This window comes from Crinia signifera, chromosome 5, assembly GCF_055691185.1.
Source record: "Crinia signifera chromosome 5, ASM5569118v1, whole genome shotgun sequence".
NCBI lineage: Eukaryota > Metazoa > Chordata > Amphibia > Anura > Myobatrachidae > Crinia > Crinia signifera.
In genome coordinates, this window is record NC_139221.1 from 53883178 (window position 1) to 53906825 (window position 23648).

General features: G+C 42.3%; 1 protein-coding gene across 6 annotated transcripts in view; it reads right to left on the reverse strand.

Annotated features, from left to right (window-relative positions):
- NCOA2 (nuclear receptor coactivator 2) overlaps positions 1–23648 on the reverse strand; it is a 200273-nt gene that overhangs the window by 44899 nt on the left and 131726 nt on the right. For all 6 annotated transcript variants that reach the window (XM_083187234.1, XM_083187235.1, XM_083187230.1 and 3 more), the window contains 6 exons: positions 20800–20904; positions 18680–18852; positions 8398–8501; positions 1775–1952; positions 744–914; positions 272–373 (listed from right to left, as the gene is read on the reverse strand). In XM_083187234.1, coding sequence (XP_083043360.1) covers positions 272–373; positions 744–914; positions 1775–1952; positions 8398–8501; positions 18680–18852; positions 20800–20885 — 814 coding nt within the window. In that variant the 5' untranslated portion in view covers positions 20886–20904. The remainder of the gene's footprint in view (positions 1–271; positions 374–743; positions 915–1774; positions 1953–8397; positions 8502–18679; positions 18853–20799; positions 20905–23648) is intronic.

Below are 23648 nucleotides of genomic sequence, written 5' to 3' on the forward strand. Positions count from 1 at the left end.
ACACACTGGGCGGCTTTGAGCTGAAAGCCGCTCAAACCTATTGTTTTGAGCGACTTTCAGCTCAAATTCGCCCAGTGTGTATGGGCCTTAAGATTTGGAAACCACATGAAAGGGAAAGCATGTGTCCCTGTACATCAGCTGCTATGAAAATAAATCAACATAATTCCACAATATAATCATTGTAGTTCCACTTGAGGCAAATAACTTTCTCTTAATTACACATTTGGACACAGGCAGGCAATGACAGCAAGAGCCGGTGATGGATTATTACCTTGCAAGTCCTGACGAGTTGAGAAAGTCTCGGATGAGGGGAGCGGAGGCCTTTCTTTCACCAGAACTCTTCTGGCCACACAAATCAAGCAAGACTGAAAATCTGAGAGCGAAAAAGAAAAAAACAATTAAAGTAATAAAGTTTGCAAGCTCAAACTGGTGTGCACCCCAAGACTTCCCCATCGGCTCACTCGTGTAATCAGGTAAGTGCCTTGGTTTTGCCAAATCCAAAAGAACAGGTCAATAAATCAGAATAAAACCTGCGGTTCCGAGAATATGATCTTTCAGACCGTTATGTTCTCAGCGTAATAGTTTAACATCAGAAATTCTATTTGAATTTAACACCATGACATTATTCTAGGGAAGGAGATTGAGTAGTGGAGTATTGGAAAGCAGCGTGCGAGCATTTAACCTACTTATGTCTGAAATAAGTTAGTTATTCCCTTATCTGCTAGATTCAGCAATGACTGTACCTTCCCCTTCCTCTTTAATGGACTTTGGTTGGGATACTGCAAAGCACTGCATAGTTTCATATTTCTGGTGTGATTCATGGCTGTCGTGATTCTCTTCCTCACACTCTACGGCTGGCTTCATCAACATACGGCAATTAAAGGTATGGCTATTACGTCTAGGTCCCCCATTAACTGCGGAGAGAAGGAAAAATGAAATATAAATGTAAAAGGTAGAGAAAAAAAAGAAATACTGTCAAGTTTTATTTCCAGGCTTTATAACTTTACTTTTAAAATCAGGAGCTGAGAGGGGTCTACACCATACAGTCGCAATACACAAATATAATCATTATAACCCAATCATTTTCTACCAATTACATTCTGGCTATCAGCTGCTAGAATACAAGAGAGCACAAATAGCTAAAATCTGTCTGGCTGGTATGTCCAACAACCAATTTTTTTTAGAAGTTTTACTAAATCTTGCTTTAAAGTTACAGGGGGGGGGGGGGGAGATGTATTAATGTAGGCGATGACGCACCAGCCAATCAACTGCTGTCATTTTTCAAACAGCGCGATCGGCTGGTGTGTGTGATCACCTTACACTTTATCACTACATTATCACCAATTTACCAGGCTTGATACATCTGCTCCAAAGCATCATGGGGTAATTCTAGTTGACTTGTCAATATTAATGTATAGTACAGAATAGAGGATACACAAACTCAGTTGTTACACACACACACACCAGTTGTTAAAACATTAAAAGAGTTACTTCCTTCTAAAGCAGGGATGGGGAACCTTCAGCCCACCAGCTGTGGTGAAACTACACATCCCAGCATGCCTTGTCACAGTTTTGCTATGTGGCCATGCTACAACTGTTGCAGGTCATGCTGGGATGTGTAGTTCAACAACAGCTAAAGGGCCGAAGATTCCCCATCCCTGTTCTAAAGGGTATTAGCATTTATTGGGAGTTCAAAGTACATACATAGAACATATTACACACAGAATAGCATTCCAAGCACTCTAGCAAACTGTGATCTTATGGCATTTGTTACCTAATGACTTTGGCAGCAGGTTTTTGATGAACTCATTGTGATCTCCTACGTGTAATATATTATATACACTGGTATTCATTAGCTCCTCTTGGTTGTATCGGAGATACTGAGTCACATTTTCAGAGACAAATACCACATTCCCTTCACGGTTCACCACGAAAAAGAACCCATCCAGGGCCTGCAGGTAGACAGCCAAATTGAAAACATTATAGTCGCAGCACAACCTAACTACTTAAAAAAAAAAAAAAAACTTTATTGTCTACAGACTTACAATTTACAAAGATGTTAGGCGCTTTTCATTTAAAATAACGGCGATTGATTCAAGACTTGAAAGAGTTTCTATTTGTTAGCTTACCCCACACAATATTAATCGCAGGCTCGGTCCCTCTCAAGTAATAACACTAACTATTTCAGGAAACCTGTAATCCCGACTCTGCAAGAGGTCTATTGAATTTCTACACTGCAGGTGGCCAGGCAAATGTTCACAATTATGACACAGATCAGTGTAGGCTATATGCCTGTCAGCACATTCCTCTAGGCCAGGGGTGGGCAATAAGCAGCCCTCCAGCTGTTTCTGAACTACACATACCAGCATGCCTTGCCTTAGTTTTGGTATTTGGCCATCCTGAAATTGTTGCAAGGCATGCTGGGATGTGTAGTTCATCAACAGCTGTAGGACTGCGTATTGCCCACCCCTGCTCTAGGCTTTAAAGTATATATACTGCGCATATTCTTAAGGAATGCAATTTCACCATCTACGTTACAATAATCATGTACCAAACAAGATGACGATGTTTGAAAAAAAATATATAGGTTAAAAGAGCCAATAAACAGTTATAAGTCAAATGTTCACAAAAAAAATCCACTGTATGAAAGAGCTCACGAGGTTCTATTTTATTTTCTCGTTGGTAGAAACGAAAATTGACTGGGATTCGGAAGGTCGGGATCGCCGCCCGGAGGAAGGTAAGTATAAAACAAAACACACACCACCCTGCTCCCAAGTGTAGTTTCACGGCGCCGGCTACCCTGACAACGTATCTTAGAATACGTTGAAAATGTAGCGTAGAGCTGCCGCCGTGAAACTACACAAGTACCTAATTATGTTTTTATTTATGCTTTTAAAAATCCTAAATTATCTCATCGTTTGGATTCTAGATAATGGCTGTGAAATGTTTCCACAAAAAAGGGTTGGTTTCCAGAGCAAACGTATTACATTCATTATTTGCCGGGATGTGCAAGTGGGCTTAATTTCATGATTCATCTGTTTGTCTATCTACGGTATACACAGGGTGAATACATTATATTCAGCACTGAAGTTGCAGCCCACACATAATAATATGACACAAATAACCTATGCTGGGGCTGAAATCGAGGAATGCAACACCAACCTAAAGAGACCATTATCGGCATAACAATGTACAGTAGGCATTGCCAGGTACTCATTATTGGATTACATTTCCACAATCACCTGGGTATTACCTGATGTTTACAGACAATCTGTAAAACAGTAGAACGAGATAATATGTATCTTACAGCCACAGGAATATGTTGCAATGTATAATATGCAAAAAAAAAGTGCACCGTGCCACATGGTGATGCCAGTAGCAGCAACAGGAAATATCTTCACTGCTACATTACAAAAAGAAAGGTATAAAATAAGAACTCCATTAAACAATACAATGATGCTGCTTTCAGACCGCATATCTGGCTTTGACCCTGTATTCGGAAACGTTTCCAAAAACGGGTCTGCCAGATAAAACCCCTTTCACACCGCTGCACTTAAACGGTATATTACCGTTTAAGTGCCGATTTTTTGACACTGGCAGACCCGTTTTTGGAAACTTTCCAAATACAGGGTCAAAGCCAGTGCAGCCTTCAGCCCTCCCCTCCGTGCAGCTCCCCCCCCCTCGCGCGTGTCGACGCCCCCCCGCGCATGCCGACGCCCCCCGCGCATGTCAACCCCCTCCCCCCCGCGTGTCGGCGCCCCCCCCCCCGTGTCGACTTACCCCGTGCCGGTACCTCCGTTGTGGATCCCGGCACTGCAGCTCAGTATGCTCGGAAAGCACTTATGAAAAAAGTGTCTTCCAGAAAATGGCTGCCCCATAGGAAACCCAGTTTAAAAAAACTGTCTTTCGTATGGGGGCAGCCATTTTCTGAAAGACACTTTTTTCATAAGTGCTTTCCGAGCATACTGAGCTGCAGTGCCGGGAACCACAACGGAGATACCGGCACGGGGTAAGTCGACACGGGGGGCGCCGACACGCGGGGGGGGGCGTCGACACGCGCGCGGGGGGGGCTAAAGTGCTGTGAATACTTAATGAGCGCTCATTAAGTATTCACTGTGCTGAATTTAGGACCCAGCCGTTTCAGAACCGATTTTGAGCCTAAAATACCGGTTCTGAAACGGGTAGGACCCTGCATTTTAACCGGTTAGAAAAAACGTTTTTTTCTAACCGGTTAAGTGGTCCTGCACCTTTCAGACCGCACACATTACCGTTTTAAAACGGTAAAAAAACGGCAATATACCGTTTTTAAAGTGCGGTCTGAAAGGGGCATGAGTGGCTAGGTGGCACATCCCAGCCTGCAACATGTTTCGTAAATCGATGATGCGCCTGCATTGTATGCAACAGAACCGGCGAGTGGGCAGTACGAATGGTGTAATGGTTAGCATTGCTGCCGCACAGCGCTGAGGTCATGGGTTCCATTCCCACCATGGCTCTAACTGTGCAGAGTTCATATATTCTCCGCGTGCTTGTGGGTACTCCGGTTTCCCCCTCACAATCCAAAAATATACTGGTAGGCAAAACCTTTTTATCAAAATTAAGATTTTTTATATTTTTCAGCAAATTTGGGGATCACATGGGGAAATGTCTCCTTTTACTTGTTTAAGAATAATTCAAGAAATTGCAGACTACGCTTCTAAAGTAACTTTTTTTTTTTTATCTATGGTTTTGCAGTGACCTAAGCAGAAAAATCAACCAGCAGTGATGCCGGACAAATGTAATCAAGAAGGGTGTAATTACCAGTGTTAAAAACTGTAAGACTTTGCCAAGACATGTTTATAAAAAAAAAAAAAAAAAAAGAACATACTAAGACAGGCAAACGTGTCCTGTAGGAGGGGATGTAGCGTCACATCCCCACAGTCATGTGATGTTTACTTCGCTGCAAGAGATTGCAGCTCATGCTCGGTTGCCTAGCAACAGCTATATACTTCTGTTGTGACATGCACAAATGCAGACATTTCAAGGAACAATTAAAAAGCAGATGCTTCCTTGCTGAAGTACTTCTGACTAGATACGCAGCAGCACAGTGGCACCACAGATAATGAGCAGGCTTGTTGAAGCCTTACTAAATCAGACTGAGCAGTCAAAGTTATCCAGCAGACCTAGGTCTATAAAACAAGCTGCACAGAAATATACATGACAGTAGTAACAATGATGGAACATGTTCCGAGTATATGAGGGCAGAGAGAAGATTCATTCCTATGACACAGTATTTATGAGAGTATTTTATGATGTTGTTCACAGTAACGTCACAGTGCAAAATGAAAAAAAAAATTTTTTTTATATGAATGAAACATTAACCTTATTTTTCAGTCAGAAAACCTACACAACTAGGGAACTATATGGCTATATATATATATATATATATATATATATATATATATATATATATATATATATATATATATATATATATATATATATATATATATATACACATATATACATACACACACACACAACTGGAAGTACAAAAACAGAAAGTGATGACAAAGTGTTAAGTTTGCACAAGCATGACCACAGTGACTCTGCACAATCAGAATACAAAGTGTGGAATGGAAAACGTATTAGTACCTGGTCTGTATTAGGAGTAACAACTAGCAACTCGCCATTTACTTTCTATATAGTGTATAGTGTGCTGCGGTACACCTGGTGTCCTAAGGCGAGCTCATGGAGGGTGTGGTACCCTCCCCCAGTTTGTATAAGGCTTAGTGCAAATTATGCTGGTGTGGGCAGCAGTCATGCGGTCTGAACTACCACTAAATGGGTCAATGTGCTGCAGGGAGGATTGGGGGAGATGAACGTTCAGAGTGGATCGCTCAGCACATAGCGCTGCCTAACGATGGGCCGCTGAGCGATCGGTCAGGGACAGTGTTCTCCATGAGAAAACTGGCCCTGACACAGGCGGTTATGGTATATTAGATCTACAGCGGTTATGGTATATTAGATCTACAGCAGGGATGGAGAACCTTCAGCCCTCCAGCTGTTTTTGAACTACATATCCCAGAATGCTTTGCTACAGTTTTAGCATGGCCAAATAGCAAAACTGTAGCAGTGCATGCTGGGATGTATAGTTCAGCAACAGCTGGAGGGCCAAAGGTTCCCCATCCCTGCTCTACAGTGTCTAGGTCTACAATCATATGGTCAACAGTCCAAAGGTCGACATTTAAAAGGTCGAAATGAGTTTATGTTTTTTGTGTCTGTCCACATGGACACGTCTGTGTACCGCTGCGCTCGGCACACTATTATATTCTCCCTCTACGCCGTAATGCATGTGTTTTTCATTCCAAGGGCCATTTCTAATGTGTTAAAATCATTCGGGGGCCATATCTACAATAGGAACTTACAAATTTTCTGCTTTATAAGTCCCGCGCACCGGCTGGCAGCTTCACCCATCCCTGGCGCCTGTCCCTTGTTCCGGCTGCCGCTGATTAAGACCCTTCTTGCGAGATCTCCCAACATCTTGCGAGCACACACCCTTCCATGAAACCCAGACAAGCCATCGGGGGGCGGGACCATCATACTGGCTACGGGGGCCGTTGCCGTAATGGATGGTAGGGTATTGTATGCCGCCTTTCGGCTCGAAATTCTGTTAAAAAATGCATGTCGACCTTTGGACCCTGTCGACCATTAGTGGTCGACTTTATGGACTGTTGACCTAGAGTCAAGCCACCACACCAGCGATTAGATTTATCCAGTGTGCTGGAGGCCGCTCATCGCTATACCCCTATACACGGAGCTATGTCAGGTAATTTTCTAAGCTAGTGAGATTGCTTAGAAAACGCCCGGGAATCGCTACATGTGTAGGCCCCAGTAGAGTCTGATATGTTGATCGATAATGCAAGACTGCTATTTGGGATCTAAAAACCACACTTCAATAGTTAAAATTCCAGCGGATACTCAGAGGTCATAATTATGCTGAAACAGCTGTCAGGGTTTACCAATTTTGGTTCTCAAAACACCATAACAATCCAGGTTTTAAGGATATCTGTGCTTGAGCACAGATGTAAATGACTTACTAATTAATACCCCTTTCAGGCTTATAACCTAAGAATTGCTCACATACGGGTCTTTGCTGGCTGACCCCCATTCACATTACACCACAGACTAGGAAAATTCACTGGTTGCCCCCTTTTAGACAAGAGCCAAGTTCAGCCCTGGCATACAGCAAGCTAAGGCTGCTCTCATAACACACATGCATATGTCACACTCAAACCCACACACTCCTTCAGCCACCAGACGGCATCGTCTCTGTAGCTAGGGTACACTGGCTGCTCTTACACACTGCAGCGGTTTGCCATGTGGGTACACAACAGAACGATTTGGCCTCAATTCCCTTAATTTCGATAAAATCTCTTCTGATTGTATGTAAATTCAGCATATTTTTGATCCGATTCAGATCCGATGGGCTTCCCCGCTGGTCGTTTTGCAGATCCTACCTGCTGCAGTCAGGATTTGAAAACGACCCCTTCAACTGGGTACAGATCAGAATCAGATCGGATGCCGATTGTGAGCTCCAGCAGATCGCGCGACCATCGTATGGTCATCTCACGATCATGATCGTTCTGGTGTGTACCTAGCATTAGTCCTGGGAAAACCCTGGTCAATAGCAGAACTGCCAAACTGGGAACATGTTCCTGAATTGGTATCTTTTCAGAAATAAGCAAAAATCAGGTAGCTAGTCTAATCTAGGGGTGGGGAACCTTTTTGTGCCAAGGGTCGTTTGTATGGGGAACAAATCCTTCGGGGGCCATATGTAAAAATGTCTCTTACAAATTGTCATGCTGCAGACGGCTCACGCTCCGGCGGCTGCCACTGAATAGGACTGACAGTCTCCGGCTGCTGCTGATCATGAGGAATCTCGCAAGAACTACCCACCTCTCCCGAGAATTCCCCTGTACTTAACTCCCGGCACAGCCGCTGGGCAAGCCACTTGGACCGGCTAAGGGGGCAGTATACGGCCCACGGGCCGGAAGTTCCTCACCGCTGTTCTAAGCCCTCAAACCTAAAACTGGGCTCTGGCAAAGGGGTTTATATTGTCTAAGCTTAAGTATACTTAAAGCGTGGGCTATTTGGGTACCTTGATGACCAAGTGTGAGCTATACTATAGACAATATGCCATTATGCACAGTAGTTCTTAGGATAAACAATATACCATGAAAAATACAACCCTTGATGGCGCACATTAATGAGACCGCAGCATAAGATGGTGTGCCTTTTAGCCTCCCTTAACCTGGGATAATTCTAGTTGAAGCATTAAATGCAAGAATGATAGGAAAGTGTCAGCTTAATTTTAAGTCGAGTCCTTCACATAGATAAAGTAATAACTGTCAGATATACCTCTAGCATCATGGGTCCAAGGGCATCCTTGTCTATGACACTTTGGCCTGTAGAGGACACGTCCGCTTTCTGAACTTCATCCTCATTTGCGGCGGCGGCTTTTTCTGTAAAAAAGGAACGGCCAAGCTCGTTAGACAAATAAAAAAAGTTTCCTTGTGGCTTAAATAACTAGCCAAGCTGGGAGCATGAGAGGTTCCTGTAGGTGCAACATATGTGGTCTATTATGAAAAGCCATTAATGTTTTTAGGGACCTAGCAGAATTTAACAGAACGCTCCACTGTAACGTATACAACAGGATTTTCCATAATGAGCACAGGGTGGCTTTGAAACCAGCTCTTTTATGTTCCCATTTCCTGTACCTCGGGGAACTGGGCAACTGAGCTGGCACAAAGTTTATCTAAAGAAACAAGACATTCCTGGTTACCACAAGTCACTACAACCGTACAGCTATAAAATAATGCCAGCCAGCAGGACTACCAACACTTGGAAATAACGAATCCAAATTATTTCTTTTGTTTTTCACAAACCACCAGAATACTATGGTATTAGCTCATTGTAAAACAATCAACTGGCAAACAGTGTATTCAAAATGGCATCATTTCTTCTGGAAAGCTTTTAAGTGCCATTGATTTACCTCACCATTAGCAGATACATAGAGTAATGCTAATATTTCCAAAAAAACAAATTAAAGTGAGTGAACTGAATAGATCTCTGCATTATGTAATATTAACCCCACACTGCCCCCAATTAATTAATGGCATGCCACTTCTGAAAGGAACCCCGATTCCTGGAATTAGTCACCACATGCAAGGAAGGACTCGCAGAGCCAAAACATATATAGACGCACTGAGTAAATTGACACAGTCGCCACAGCTAATAAGAGATTTCCAAGTTCGGTGGTAGAGAGCACAGGCATTCCTCAAATAGTTCTACAACACCACATTAATGTGAACTCTCCCTGCAAGGAGGAGGCAAGACTTCAGCTACATGAAAAACGCACTTTTATCTGGCAAACCTAAGAGCAAACAGACGTTTCCTACTACTCTCTAGTAAAAAAAAAATCAGCACCAAAGGGGATTTTTGGGGTTTAATTTGAATCTTGTCCCAGATTTCAAACTCAATTCGACCTTACACAAGCAGACTAGTACCATATTGTTGTTCTGGAGAAGCCAGGACTTAACATTGGTTCTTTGTAGTCACCTAAGCAAATGACATTATAGCACTTCCAGGACGTGGTAAACACATTTTTTCCATACAGAGGGCTCTCTCCCTAGCGACATGATCATACAATGATGTGCTTTTCACAAACTTTTGGAGAATCCTGAAAACATGCTCTGGCTATCATTAACGGCAAAATGCTTATAGGGCCACTTGCCAGAAAGAAATTGGTCTCATTGTGTAATAAGTGTTTGACGGACTACAGAAGCACCTAAGAAGGTTGTTGTGACAGCTGAGAGGACTGACAGCTGCAGATCCACACAAGCATCAGCTTACAGATATACAAACGAGTGGAGTTCTCTGTATACGGGTGAAGTCATACATTGAGGAGAAGAGAAAACGTGACGAGGAAATTACTCTCTTATAATTAAAGGGGAACTGAAGTCAGCCATTAAACCTACCAAGCAGATTTGTTTATTTTACGTACTTAGCACATAAGGAAGTTGAAAAGCACAGATATTAATACGGGATGGGCACACTGTCCTACAACTTAACTACTGGCTGCAGAGATCTGAAGTTTAAACACAAAGAGTTGCTGCACTTCTGCACACTGCAGTCGTCCAGCTGTGAAAGGATAGAAGTGGATATTACACACAAAGCAGGCATGCTTAAGACCTCTTAGAAGTGCATGGGCCTGTACACACAGATTCAAACAAACATTTTCAGTGTTGCAGCCACGTTCTTAAGCCACTCCACATAGTGCAATACAATAGATTTCTATGGAAGCGTTCAGCAAATTGGTTTGCAAAAGTAACTCCTCCTTTAATGGACAAAACCATGTGCACTGCAGTTGGGGCTGATGTAAAATGTGCAGAGAGATTTAGATTTGGGTGGGGTGTCACACCACTTTACAGACACCACCACCGGTTTAACTGTTATTCACTGGTCTCTTATTTTCATGTGAGGGACAATATATATTTTTTACCTGTGGGGACCAGTGTGACTATTTTCATACAGCCATACATACACAAATGCCAAGGAAACAAGAAGCAAACTGCATACAAACCGCACTAATGCTCCAACTCCCAGAAATCTCTGCTACTATGTGTGCTAAAGCGGATGCACTATCTAACTCTGTAAATCTGATTATCTGCTTTTCCTCCAAACAAAACTCTAGCATATCCCATTACAGAAGTCACACATTAAAGTTCATACTAAGCAGAGTGAAATAATGAGCATAGAAACACAAGAAAACAAGCACTAAGTTCCCATAAATTATACCCAAGCGCCACAGTGGTTCAGGGGAACTACTAGCACACGAGCTATAAAAGATTGTGTCCAGGTAAATTCACAGGCACTGAGCAATGGATCCCCACATTCGCCATCTTTGTTACAACCAACCGACAGGGGCAAATTTATTAAACTCAGTGAAGTGATAAAGTGTCTGGTTTTTATCACCGTCCAATCAGCTCCTAACTGTGAAGTTACCGGCTTGGTTTGAAAAATGGGAGCTGATTGGCCGGTGATAAAAACCAGAAACTTTATCACGGCACCAAGCTTAATAAATCTACCCCACAGAGCTGTTTGTATGGATTCAGTATTGAATCCCGGCGGTCGGGATCCCGGCGTTCAGAATCCCGACGCCGGAATCCCGACAGCCGAAATGCCGACAAGGGAGGGACGTGGATGGCCCCCCCTTGCGGGCTCGCTGCGCTCGCCACGCAGCGGGCCCGGTGCCTCGCTACGCTCGGCACACTAATTTATTCTCCCTCCAGGGGTGTCGTGGACACCCCAGGAGGGAGAATGTGTCGGCATTTCGGCGGTCGGGATTCCGGCGTCGGGATTCTGAACGCCGGGATCCCGACCGCTGGGATTTTAACTGCATCCCGTTTGTATATCTCTGCTCTGCTGGTTGTCAAAAGGACAAGTAATGGCTACAGAACTGGTATTATGTTCCCCCTAACAAGTCCATGTTATGGATCTCCACCATTCTATTAGTCAGCGGAGGCAAGATGTTCATTTATGTAGTTATGATCTATACATAACCCCTATATTGTTCTCTTCCTATTACTATAGATAGGGCTGAGGTAGATGAGTACGATCTGTGCTCCTCACTCGATCTAGTCACAACGCAGGTAGATGCAGTGTTGACCCTTTGAGTGCCAATGTTGCAGAGACAGATGTGCAAAATATCTGCAAAAAATACCAGCCTCGTTCACAGCACCTGTTGTTTTTTGGGCGCGATATTTAACTAAGCTGCAATTAATTGACTGCGGATCATTTTCCGGAAGTAACTGAAGTGATTCATCTTCCTCAACAATGGCCCTAGCATTTTTTGCGGATATTTTGCAAATCTCTCACAGCAACGCTGGCAAAAGGGTTAAGAACGAATATAATGCCGGAGGTCCAGAGACAGTGAAATGAACTCCATCAACCGGACGTGTATGAGAGAAATAAAAGCGATACTATTTCTAACGAGCTTGTCTCTTTATAGATGAAATATTGGGACAGAAAGCATTGTTTTGGGTGGGTGGGGGGCGGAGCTAATGGTTGTGGTGCAAGTAGAGCCACAACAATTAGTGAATCCCATTCGGCATGCAGTTAGGGGGTTTGGCTGCTGCTTCCAATGCACTGTGGCGTGTGCTGCAGCTCCTTAGAAATGCTTTGCAAGACAATTTAGGCCTCTTGGGCATTAAAGGAGTTAAGGACATGTTGCTGCTCAGGAAAGCTTTAGGAGGTAAGCGAGTGAGACAATTATACATCTGCACAAACTAAAATTAGAAAAGCTGCCATATGGCTCGGTAAAGCCAGTATCACATTCGTATTCATTAGGAAGCATTCTGCTAGCATAAAAATACAAGGCCCTTCCTGTGCTCTCCAAATCTGTTTATCTTTTCAACATTAATGTACCATAGATCATCTGGCTGCTGAAATCTCCCACAGTGCATGAAAAAAAGCCAACAGGCAGGCAGGCGATAGGCGCAGCTGTACGCTGTCTCACTGGGAGCAGCCCACAGCAAACCTTAGCATCACTTCCTTCTTATTTCACATGCTCACTTCATCCTCATTAGCAGCATCACAGTTCCCCCAGAACACATATCACCGGTCCAAGCACAATTCCGTTGTTCCCGTCTTAGCTGAGAAAGTGAGACTTTGATGCAGCTATGCCAGGAATTGCTCTGCGCGGCGCGTGACAAAATGACTAAGCACACAGGGGGGACAGCAGCTCGCTCAACACTTTTGCTTAACAGAATGCAAAGTTAACCCACACAATGGCAGCCTGGCGTTTCTCTGCAGGAGTCACCAACCCCACAAAAAAAATATTCTGAGCCACCGGAGAAAGGAAAACTAGACGGCTGCGGTAACTTAGATAAACCTAAATAATCAGAAGTATCCGGTGTGGATGGTTAGGTCGACCACTATTGGACGACAGGTACACAGTCGACACATGGAAATGTCGACATTATTAAAAAGGCCGACACCGTCAAAAAGTCAACCTGATTTTTTCAGGTTTGGTGACTAAGTCGACAGACACCTTATTAGGATTTAGAACAAGCACATATCTCGCATAAACTTTAAAAAAAAATCACCCAATTCTATGACCTAACATTTCAAATAAACTTGGAGGATTTATTGGTGATATAAAATTCTCAGCACCTGCCAGCCTCCAATATATTCCCGGTGACCGTAGAACAGCAGTTGGAGCAAACGCTTACAAAGGTGCTTATAAACAGGAACTATATAAACACTCAATTCCCTAATCAGAGCCTAGGCCAGGGATGGGAAACCTTGGGCTCCCGGCTGTTGTGTAACTACACATGCAATAGACAAATGACATAATCTGATTGGTTGTTATAAGCAACTTCACCACTTTACCATTTTTACAAGCTTTATTAAAAATACCGCTAAAAGGTCTAAACCTTACCTTGGCCCATCGCACAGACCAATACCAATGCTCCTCTAAAGCAGATTCTGGTCTTGGCCACCTTGGACCCATTTGCTTATTGCCAGTTCTTTCCTCCAATGGTTTAGGCAATCTGTGTACATACACTTATTCTCTCTCACTCCATTCTCGACTCACCCGTCAACACCCATCATTCCACTGAAACAGCACCATCAATAATCTACGCCAATTCTAGAGCTCGTTCACACTATGCCATGAAGAGAAAAAACAATTGCGATTATAGCTAAATTTAAAGTTTATCAAGGTTTGAGAACCTTGTATTTTGTGCTCCCCCTGGCATTTACTTACTTTGGGGCTTGGTTACTCAACATACTAGCTTGCCATGGAGTTATCCAATCAAGTTCTCCCTACTCCGACTTTTCTCCCCCCCCCCCCTTTAACTTTTTTTTCTTCTATTTTATGCTTAATTTTCATTTTACTACAGAAAATGTAGATGCGACTTTATAATCTGCCTATCTGATTGTCCTTAGGGCTATTCACGGTTTATCCTCTACATGTACTAAACTGTCCATTTTTATATTATGTGATATTATTGTTGGGCCTCTATGTAGGACATCCTCAAAATATTTCTGATCTTATTGATAACATAAAAAAATAAAAGGCAGACCATGATATCATTAACAATTTTCCATGAAAACCCCTCTGAGCTACAGAATGAACCATATGGAGCATACACACTGAACAATTCTGAACGATAAAGATGAAAATAAAAACACTTTTTTCCACTGACCTCTAGTTTTATGAAAAATATATCTATTCATACACAGTGAATGTTCTCCACTTATAACTGACAAAGGAAAAATTAGTCTACACGCACAGATGAGAAAGGGGCGGGTAACGACCGATGGAGCGTGCATGGTTATCATTTGCACACATTGAACAATATATGCACAATATTGTTAACGATATCATTATAGTGCATAGTCTGCCTTTATTGCATAGTGTGTCGACCTTTAGCGGTTGACTCAATGGGGGATATTCAATCTGGGATCACGGCTGTCGATCCCTGCCGACAGCCGAGATCCGGGCTCGTTTGTAGTCAGATCAACCGCAAAACGACAGACGGGATTCAATGTCCCGCCTGCCGATGGGCGCAAAGGGGGCGTGGCCGCGAAAACGTCCGTGGATTGTCGATCTGCGGCCCGGATAACGACAATCCACGGCCGGTATCGGCAGAACGGGCCCGACAGCTTCTGAAGTCGGACCCGTTTCTGCCGTGATCCCTCATCAGTGCTGTCGTTAATGACAGCATTGAATAGGGAGCTGCCACTAATTCCCATGTCGGAAATAGTGGCAGCAGATTGCATATCGCACAATGTATGTCAACCTAACAACAGTTTCCCATGGAAAGACGGACCTTCCCCTCAGCACTATGCTAATACCTACATTGGCTATCCAGGTCTTCCAGAACCAAAATAATAATACTACTTTCCTAGTAATATAAGCAGTACATTAAGTACCATCTGAACGGACACCGGTTACATGTAAATCAGTCAGGAATTAAACAGATTATAATTGAACTGAAAACATTACAAGCAGCATTGCAACTAGAAGTATCATAAGTACAGTAGGTTGACTTTCCTTTTACGTAGTATTATAAAACAATGTTCCCCTCGGATCATTTTTCTACTAGCAGAACTATGAATACCTTGGGTCACTGAAATGACCATGTGACGAATATTCTGGAACACATTCTGAAAATGTGCAAATTTTCCTGAATAGATAACGCAAACGAGCGCAGCAAGTAACATTTACAGGAAAGACTGAAATAGTTCAGATAAAAACGAAACCTAACAATGCAGAAGTGAGATATGCCTGAGAAAATGAGTCGCCATAAAGGACAGAATGATAAAACTCATCTGGGGAGCTAAAAAAATAAATGAATATATAACACCAATGAGGAGGGCCAAGTACTAAGGATGATAACAGGCAATGGGACTAATTCAGACTTGATCAAAGGGCAAATACTAACTGCTGTATTTTAACACTGCAATTTAGATTTCAGTTTGAACACAGCCCACCCAAATCTAACTCACTCTCTGCAGATGTTACTGCAGTAAAGCATGATTTTGCCAATTGTGAGAACAAATTTGCCCTTTGATCAGGTCTGAATTAGGCCCAATTTGCCGTCAATAGGACTAGAAACACTTAAGGTCCCAATAAAGGATATTGAAAACATTTTTCTCCAAAAAGCTTTACTTCTGAATAGAGGGTGTACACTGATCTGCTACAATCATCCTGCAACTAATGCTTCAACCAAAAGGAAGGACTTTCACTTTTCAAGTCCTTGTATACAAAGATAAATTGTTCTAGGGTTGGGCCGTATACAGAAAACATAAAAAGCTGTAAAACGTCTATCATTTATATACAAAAAAAAAACACTTTTTTCAGTTTCAAAACAACCCAATTTTCTAGTGATCATACAGGGTCATACAGCCAGGGCAGTATTCAATGAGGCTGATTCGCCATGTTTTATGGTGATTTTGTGCTATTTTCTTGCTGTACGGCGATTTTTTTGACTAAAACGGTGAATCACCTTATTCAATGACCAGATGGCGAATACATTTCAAGGTTTTTATCGCCATGATTCACCGAGTAGCAATCGCTATCTTTTTATGGTGAAGTGGAATGTGAACTTTTCAAATAAAGTGTTTTGTTTTTTACATTTGGTGTCAAAAAATCAGGAATTTTATTCTGAGGAGGGGCATGCTATTTTTATTCATGTGCTGTAAGCACATGAATATATATTTAATTTAAAAAAAAATATTATTATTTTTTTTTACACAGCAGCCAGCAGGGGGTCGGGAGCCGAGCCGCTCATTAGATATTCATATATTCACTGCACCTGATCATTACATATGCACGATCGGGTGTAGTGAATACCCGGTCCCCTGTTGGCTATCCGGGGGGGCAGCCTGTGCTGCCTGGCTCCCGGGGAGCCCACATCCCCCCCACAAACGTTCTGGGGCAGGCAGGGAGACTTCCATCTCCCTGCCTGCCGCCGTCCTCAGGCTCCCTGGATTTAACGCAGGAGTTAAAATTCGCCGGTCAAGGGCAGTGAGCCCCTGACTCGTTGAACGCGGCGGGCAGTGGCGAATGTGCAGCGAATCCTAAACAGGATTCGCTGCACATCGTCATAATTCTCATTGAATACTGCCCATACTATCTACATCCAAGAGTGATCAGAAGAGAACAAAAGAATTAACCTATATGACAATTGCTACATAATAAAGAGTTGCTCTTTCCTTACAGTGGATGCAGCTGTAATATGCATAGCAGCCTTAAGGGGCGTACATACGTAGAGATGTGTGCTGAGCAATTTTGCTAAGCTAGGGTAGGCGATTTCCTGGTGTCCAGATCTCCCATGGTGAGCACATACACACGCAGAGATTTGTGCTAAGCAATTTTGCTTAAGCAAAAAAAGGTTGGGTAGTGGTTCAGAATGAGATATTGCAATCAGTATCTCTCATTCTGTACACACAGAGATTTGCAGTCACTTGCTAAAGCAATTTGACTAGATGCACGGAGATAATTAATCTCTCGGAGCATACACATGGAGAGATCTGTGCTTACTTTCTAAGCAATCTAGTCAGATTGCTTAGAAAATAGCACAAAACCGCTCCGTGTGTATGCCCCTTAACACTGAATGGACTGGGATGTTTGATAAAGGGATATACCTTTCACCTTATAAAACGTCATGAACATTTTTTATATTTTTTTTCTCCATCACCTAATTACCTAATTAACAAAACTTCAGGAATCACATAAAAAAAAGACTCCCATGGTTCTGGAGTACTCAATGCAGCTCCCCCAGTTGTAACATTTGTGACATCATAGAGAATGCGGCTCAGTGGAAGTACTGGAATTTCATTTTATACAGAATATATATATTTATACATTAAATATACATATTTATACATTAAATATACATATTTATACATTAAATATACAAGAAGCATGTGTTTGACACAGAGAACTTCTATTTAAAAAGGTAATTTCCTGATGCCTCTTATTTCTTATTTACTTCTTAATCACCAGGATGGACCTTATACATGCTATAGCCCTAGGATACAACTACTTTGGCATTTCATAATATAATCTTCAGTGGAAAAACGGTTACCCCTGACGAAGTCTGTTTAAGGACTAAACGCGTCGAGTACATCATCGTGTTTATGAAAGTCAATTGAAGAATCTGTTGGCCGTATAAAGATCTGGGTACTTGTGTAGTTTCATCTGGGTACATGCGATACCATATATTACCTGTTCAGACCCCCACTATCCACTACGGAATGGAGTTGATTTTATATAGTGTGGCGAGCCCGAAGTGTGACGAGCCCCACGAGGGGACATTACTTGACACGCTTCGGGCTCAGTGAATACATGTCAAGTAATCAGTGTCCCCTCGCCACACTATATTAAATCAACTCCATGCCGTAGTGGATAGTGGGGGTATGAGCCGGTAATAAATCGCATCACATGCGATTTACTGGCGCCGTGAAACTACACAAGTACCAAGATCTGTGCCAATCTGCATTTTTAAGAACTTTTTAATAAAGACTTGTTTGGATCATGAAACTTATGCTTAGCTTCTTGAAATATGGGAAAACTTCGTCATTTTTAAAGCCACAGTACCCAATCTAAGGGCTCTATAAGAACGCCAGTTTACTTCTGTTGTATATATTGTTTTTCTTCTTCCTCCTCCTCCCCCCCCCCCCCCCCCCCTTTCAGGGAAATTTAGTGTATAGGCTGCTCCATAATTAACAAACCATATATTGTATTATAGCGCGTATTGGAATAGTGTCGTATATATTTTATTTTTATTTTGTATAACGGTTACACTCCTCCTAATCATACTTGCTTCAATAAGGACCATACTAGCTGAACACTATTGGAGTTGCTCCAACATACGTACAAGTCATATGCAAAGTTAAAAAAAAAAAAAAAAAAAAAGCACAGGCGGTTACACTGTCATGAACCAGACAAGCCGGTCAGGCTAGTATGCTTGGCCCAAAACAATTTTCAAACTGGCACACAATGTTTAAAAGTACTCTGCACCACACAGCAAAAGTCCTCTGACTTGTACAAGTGAACTTAAAGGGTCTACATTCTACATTACCAGCTCTTAAAAAAAAAAAAAAAAACGGAAAAAAAAAAGCTTACCTTGCTCTTTGATCTGTCGAATCTGCTTCACAGTTTCCTTCAAGATTGCACATTTGTCAGGTTTAAAGTTAAAGTTGTCAATATCATTAAAATTGGCAAAAATCAGCTCGGCAAGTTCCTCGATGTACCTATTCTCTTGCTCACGGTTACGCTTCTCGGTGCTGCGCTTAGGGCTGAAAAAGGTACGGAAAGTAGCAAAATGAGAGGACGGTTGAGAACATATATAACTGCATGCATTCCTTTGCTAGAAGTAGTAAGGTACAGTACATACTACGTTGTATACAAAAAGAAACAATACCATGCTGTTCGGTAACAGTACAGAATGTTCCTTATGCAATGGGTGCGACAATACTGGTTCCTGAGTTAACCAGTCTAGAAGCATTGGTACTATACACTAACTTTTCTAATAAAGAGCCATTTGTTCCGTTCTACTGAATTTTATAGCAATGAGATGACTGGGTCCTCTCAGCTCCTGTATGGCTTGGATGGATGCACATTGACAATGATTAGTCCGCCAACTGTGAAGGTCCCGATGATTGGATGAGTATATACACATAGTGTATATTAAAGCATTTATTTCCGATATATCGCATTGCTGTCAAACTAGATCTAAAAAGAGGGCTAGGCGAGCAAGGTGAGGGTCAGGCAAAAATAATAAAACCTAGCTTCTCCACCTTGGTAATGGATAGTAAATCATTTCTATGCTGCAAGCACTGACTGACTGACTGACTGTGTGGTCTAGAAATTCAATAGTTTCAGTATGGCTAAATGGCTGCGGTTGGGGAAACAGCATGGACCGGACCTCAACATCCAGTGATTCTTAATCAATAGTACAGGGAAAACTAGAGATATGCCATTTTATTGTTGGAACGCTGATAACAGGACCCTGACCTATGTATAACAGTATAAAACTAGGAGATTGAGCAGCTTTAAAAAGGGGTGGATGAGGCAAAAGTAAAATAACAGCTATGGCTAATTTCTTTGAATCGTGTAAGCAACATTTCTGTACTAGCATGGCCAGAATTAGAATGTGTAAAATAATGAGATACTGTGCGGAAATTAGCACCCTGTAACACCACATGCTGGCTTTCAGGACTAAAACAATGTCCCCAGTCTTCAATCCCAACAAAATATGTATCTGAATCACACAAGACAGTCACAAGATTGTGTTAGTCAGAGGGTCCGCCCCTCCTTCCATACCCCTCCTGCAACCAAATGTATATATGAGTCTGTGTGTGTGTATAACATGGACCTGCACATACAACGCTACACATCCTAAGCCTGTCTTCAGATTCATGAGCTACAGTTACTTTTAAAGTGTAAAATATTGAAAAAGACACATAGATCTCACACACACATTATATACACAGAATATAAATCTATATAATCATTTGTAAAGATCTGTCCTGGGCACGCAGTGGCAGCACTTGGAAGGGACGTAGAGTGCCCAGGTTTCCACTGCATGGGAGACCGGACAAACCTAGGACTGCAGAAAAGGACTAGGGACAGGGTCATTATCACACGTATACATAAATATAACAAACACACAAGACAACAGGTGGTGTGCTCTGTCATTGTCAGTGGGTGGAGTATTGTAGATACAATTATAGCAAAACCCCACTCAAAGGGGTAAATTTACTAAGATGGGAGTTCTAGTAAAGACGGGAGGTTGCCCATAACAATCAACCAGATTCTATCTATTATTCTCTAGAACAGGTATGGTCAAACTATGGCTCTCCAGCTGTTGTGAAACTACACATCCCAGCATGCCTTGCCATAGTTTTAGCATTCCCTAATAGCAAAATTGTTGCAAGGCATGATGGGACTTGTAGTTTCACAACAGCTGGAGGGCCACAGTTTGGTCTTGCCTGCTCTAGAAGGTGCTAAATAAGAAGTAGAAGATGATTGGTTGCTATGGGCAACAAAACATTTTCAACAGAACTACCCTCTTTGTAAATGTAGCTCCAAAATGTCCGTAACAAAAAACTGCAAGTGAAACCAGCATGGAGCATAATGGACATGAAGGTTCATGCCACAAGAGCTGGTTACCACCACCACCACCCTTACAGCAATGTCTGGCTGAAATTGTTATGCAAGTGAACATTAATAATAACAATTACCTGGGGCCAAGCTGATCTGGGCTCTCTTTCCTCTTCCGCTGCTCTGCCCTGGAAGGGTCCGAGGGGTTGTCTCCGATTCCACTCATCTTGAAAACATATCAGCAACTAGAGGAAAGAAGTCACAAGAATCAGTAAATGTGACCTGAGCCTTAAGGAAATGCGTCTCAGCAATAAAGGCTGACTGACAGCTTCCATGGCAATCATACATTTATTTTCTTTTAATATTCAAATATCCACAATAACAAAGATAGCTCTCTGTCACTGCAGGGGGTCCTGAAAGTATGCAATAATGTTGGGAGACTGAACTGATTATCATTGGTAAAAACATGTTATGCACGATAACTGACAGACATACACGACCATCGAATGATTTCTTCAGTGCTCGCAAATCTAAGTCACTCTCTGGTGACTCAGATTTGTGGCACCCTGCTCAGGGCGGGCAGCAGACATCCAGAGACCTCAGCTGCCCACCCACTGAAGGCAGGAAGCCGCCCCTGTCCACATGGGGACACCCAGCGTTTTCAAATCAACAAGGATGACTTCCAACGTGCAGCAGGCCGATCCGCCAGACGAAGGACCCTGCATTAGCAACTGCATAAACACTTGCCAATGCAGGGGTGACTGAGTATGCCATGCTGTATTTGGCTTCATGGCATTGCTAGAAGACACCTGTAATAACCGTAGGAGTAACCACATCATAAGTGCACACTGAACGCTGCCTATACACAGTACCTATATTAACGGATCTTTTATTTAAATTTAAATAAAGTTTTATAATAACCTCCAAACAGTACATGCCATAGTCTCATAAAAAAAAAAAAAAAAGGAAGTGGGGCAGCTACTGAGTGGCAGCATGTCTCATTGGATCTGGCCACACCCCCTTCCCTCAGTACCTAGGCCCGTGGCCACTGTCGGTGGCCCTGTTGAGGACACATGCAGGAATAGAGGCCACAACAAACTGTCCCTACTTGTCGGCATGCCTGAATTAGCAGATCATTTATGGATGTAACCAAAAAAAATCTCATCTGTACACAAATGCATTATTAAAAGGCACCAGAAAATGGGGAAATCAGGGCACACAAAAAATCTGGACCTACAGGGGTGATCTAAAAAGGAAAAGGTGGGGGCTCAATGGGAAAGCCTGCATATTATCTATCCGTGTGTGAATTGGTGACATTTTAGTCTAGGACAGGGCTGGGCAACACCAGCCCTCCAGATGTTGATGAACTACAGTTTCAGCATGGCCACATAGCAAAACTAATGCAAAGCATCCTGGGATGTGTAGTTCATTAACATCTGTAGGGCCGGTGTTACCCAGCCCTGTTCTAGGAGATGTATAAATGTGTTACATCCACTCTAAATGCTCAATTACCACACTTGACTAAATGACCACCAACCTGCATTGCCCAATGGAAATTAATTATGGCAACAGGCAGGATTAGCTGGTGGTATCGCCACCATAATACTGGTTATGCAGTTGGAGCCTGGCCTGACAGTATTTGAATCCAATGACGTGAAAATCATCGCACTGTACGCTCGTATGCATCTGTTTTGCTATATAAACCTTTGCAGAGTTTGAGCCGTCATGAAAAATTCTGCAAGAACCCAAATGCTTTTTTTTATTTTAGGATTACTATTTTTGTTGTTGTGGAGAGGTGATGTACAGGATAGATTAGGAAACATCTGCTGTATCATGCAATGCTGATAATAGCAGCTTATTTGATTTAAGTCTCAGTGACTTTGGATGTGGGATAGATGCCAAGAAAAATATATGCAGTGTGTAGTGAGGAACTACTGAGTAAACAGCTCAATTTCCAAGGAAAAGATAGTGCACTGTACGACCAACATTTCTTTTTCCTGCCATTCACTCTACCTTAAAGACCTACAGAAAGCGCGTTCAATGTGCTGTGGATTCTGACATTGAAATTACAATACGGGTAAGTAATCTTGGGTAAGTTAAACCATTTGCATGCAGAAGATCACGTGCTTAACATAAAAGGGATATAAAATAGCTATCAATAGATAATTATGGCACAACACTTAGCGTTAATGTGCCAATTTAAAAAAACAGCCTCATAATACTTGCAAAAAAATGGATTTAAGCAAATTTTACGCAGATTTAAGAATAGCCAATGGGAAAATACCTTCGCAAATAAAACTGACCAAATAATGGATTTGTAGCTTCTTAAAATCCCACTAAATCTCATATACCGTATACCAAAGGTGCAGACACAAACAAGGCCGGAAATCACAGAGTAGGTATTTATCAATGTTCGTAAACACATACAATCATGAGAGAGACATTGAGCCAGATGTACTAAGCTTGAAAAGTGATAAAATGGAGAGTGAAAACCACCAGCCAATCAGCTCCTAACTGCTATGCTACAGGCTGTGTTTGAAAAATGACAGGAGCTGATTGGTTGGTGGTTTATCACTCTCCATGTTATCACTTTTCAAGGTTTATTACATCTCGCCCTAAGTACTGGCCAATCAGCTTGTTACATTTTACAGGCGGTGTTAGAAAAATGAAAGCTTTCACAATTTTATCTATCACCAAACTTTGACAAATACCCACACCATGAAAATAGAATAGAAAGACTTAGGCCCCCCTTGGACTCACTGGCATTAATATACATGCTTTCAGTAGCATGTTTTAATGCTTGTAAAAACATGTGATTAGGTATGGATACCGGACCCATTGGTTCAAATGGGTGCCAGACGGGGTCCCGACAGTCAGGATCCCGACTGGCATTTACCCGACGTCGGGATCCCGAAGGCCACCTGCTATTTCCCTTGTGGGGGTCCACGACCCCCATAGAGGGAGAATAGAATAGGTGGCAAGTGTGGCG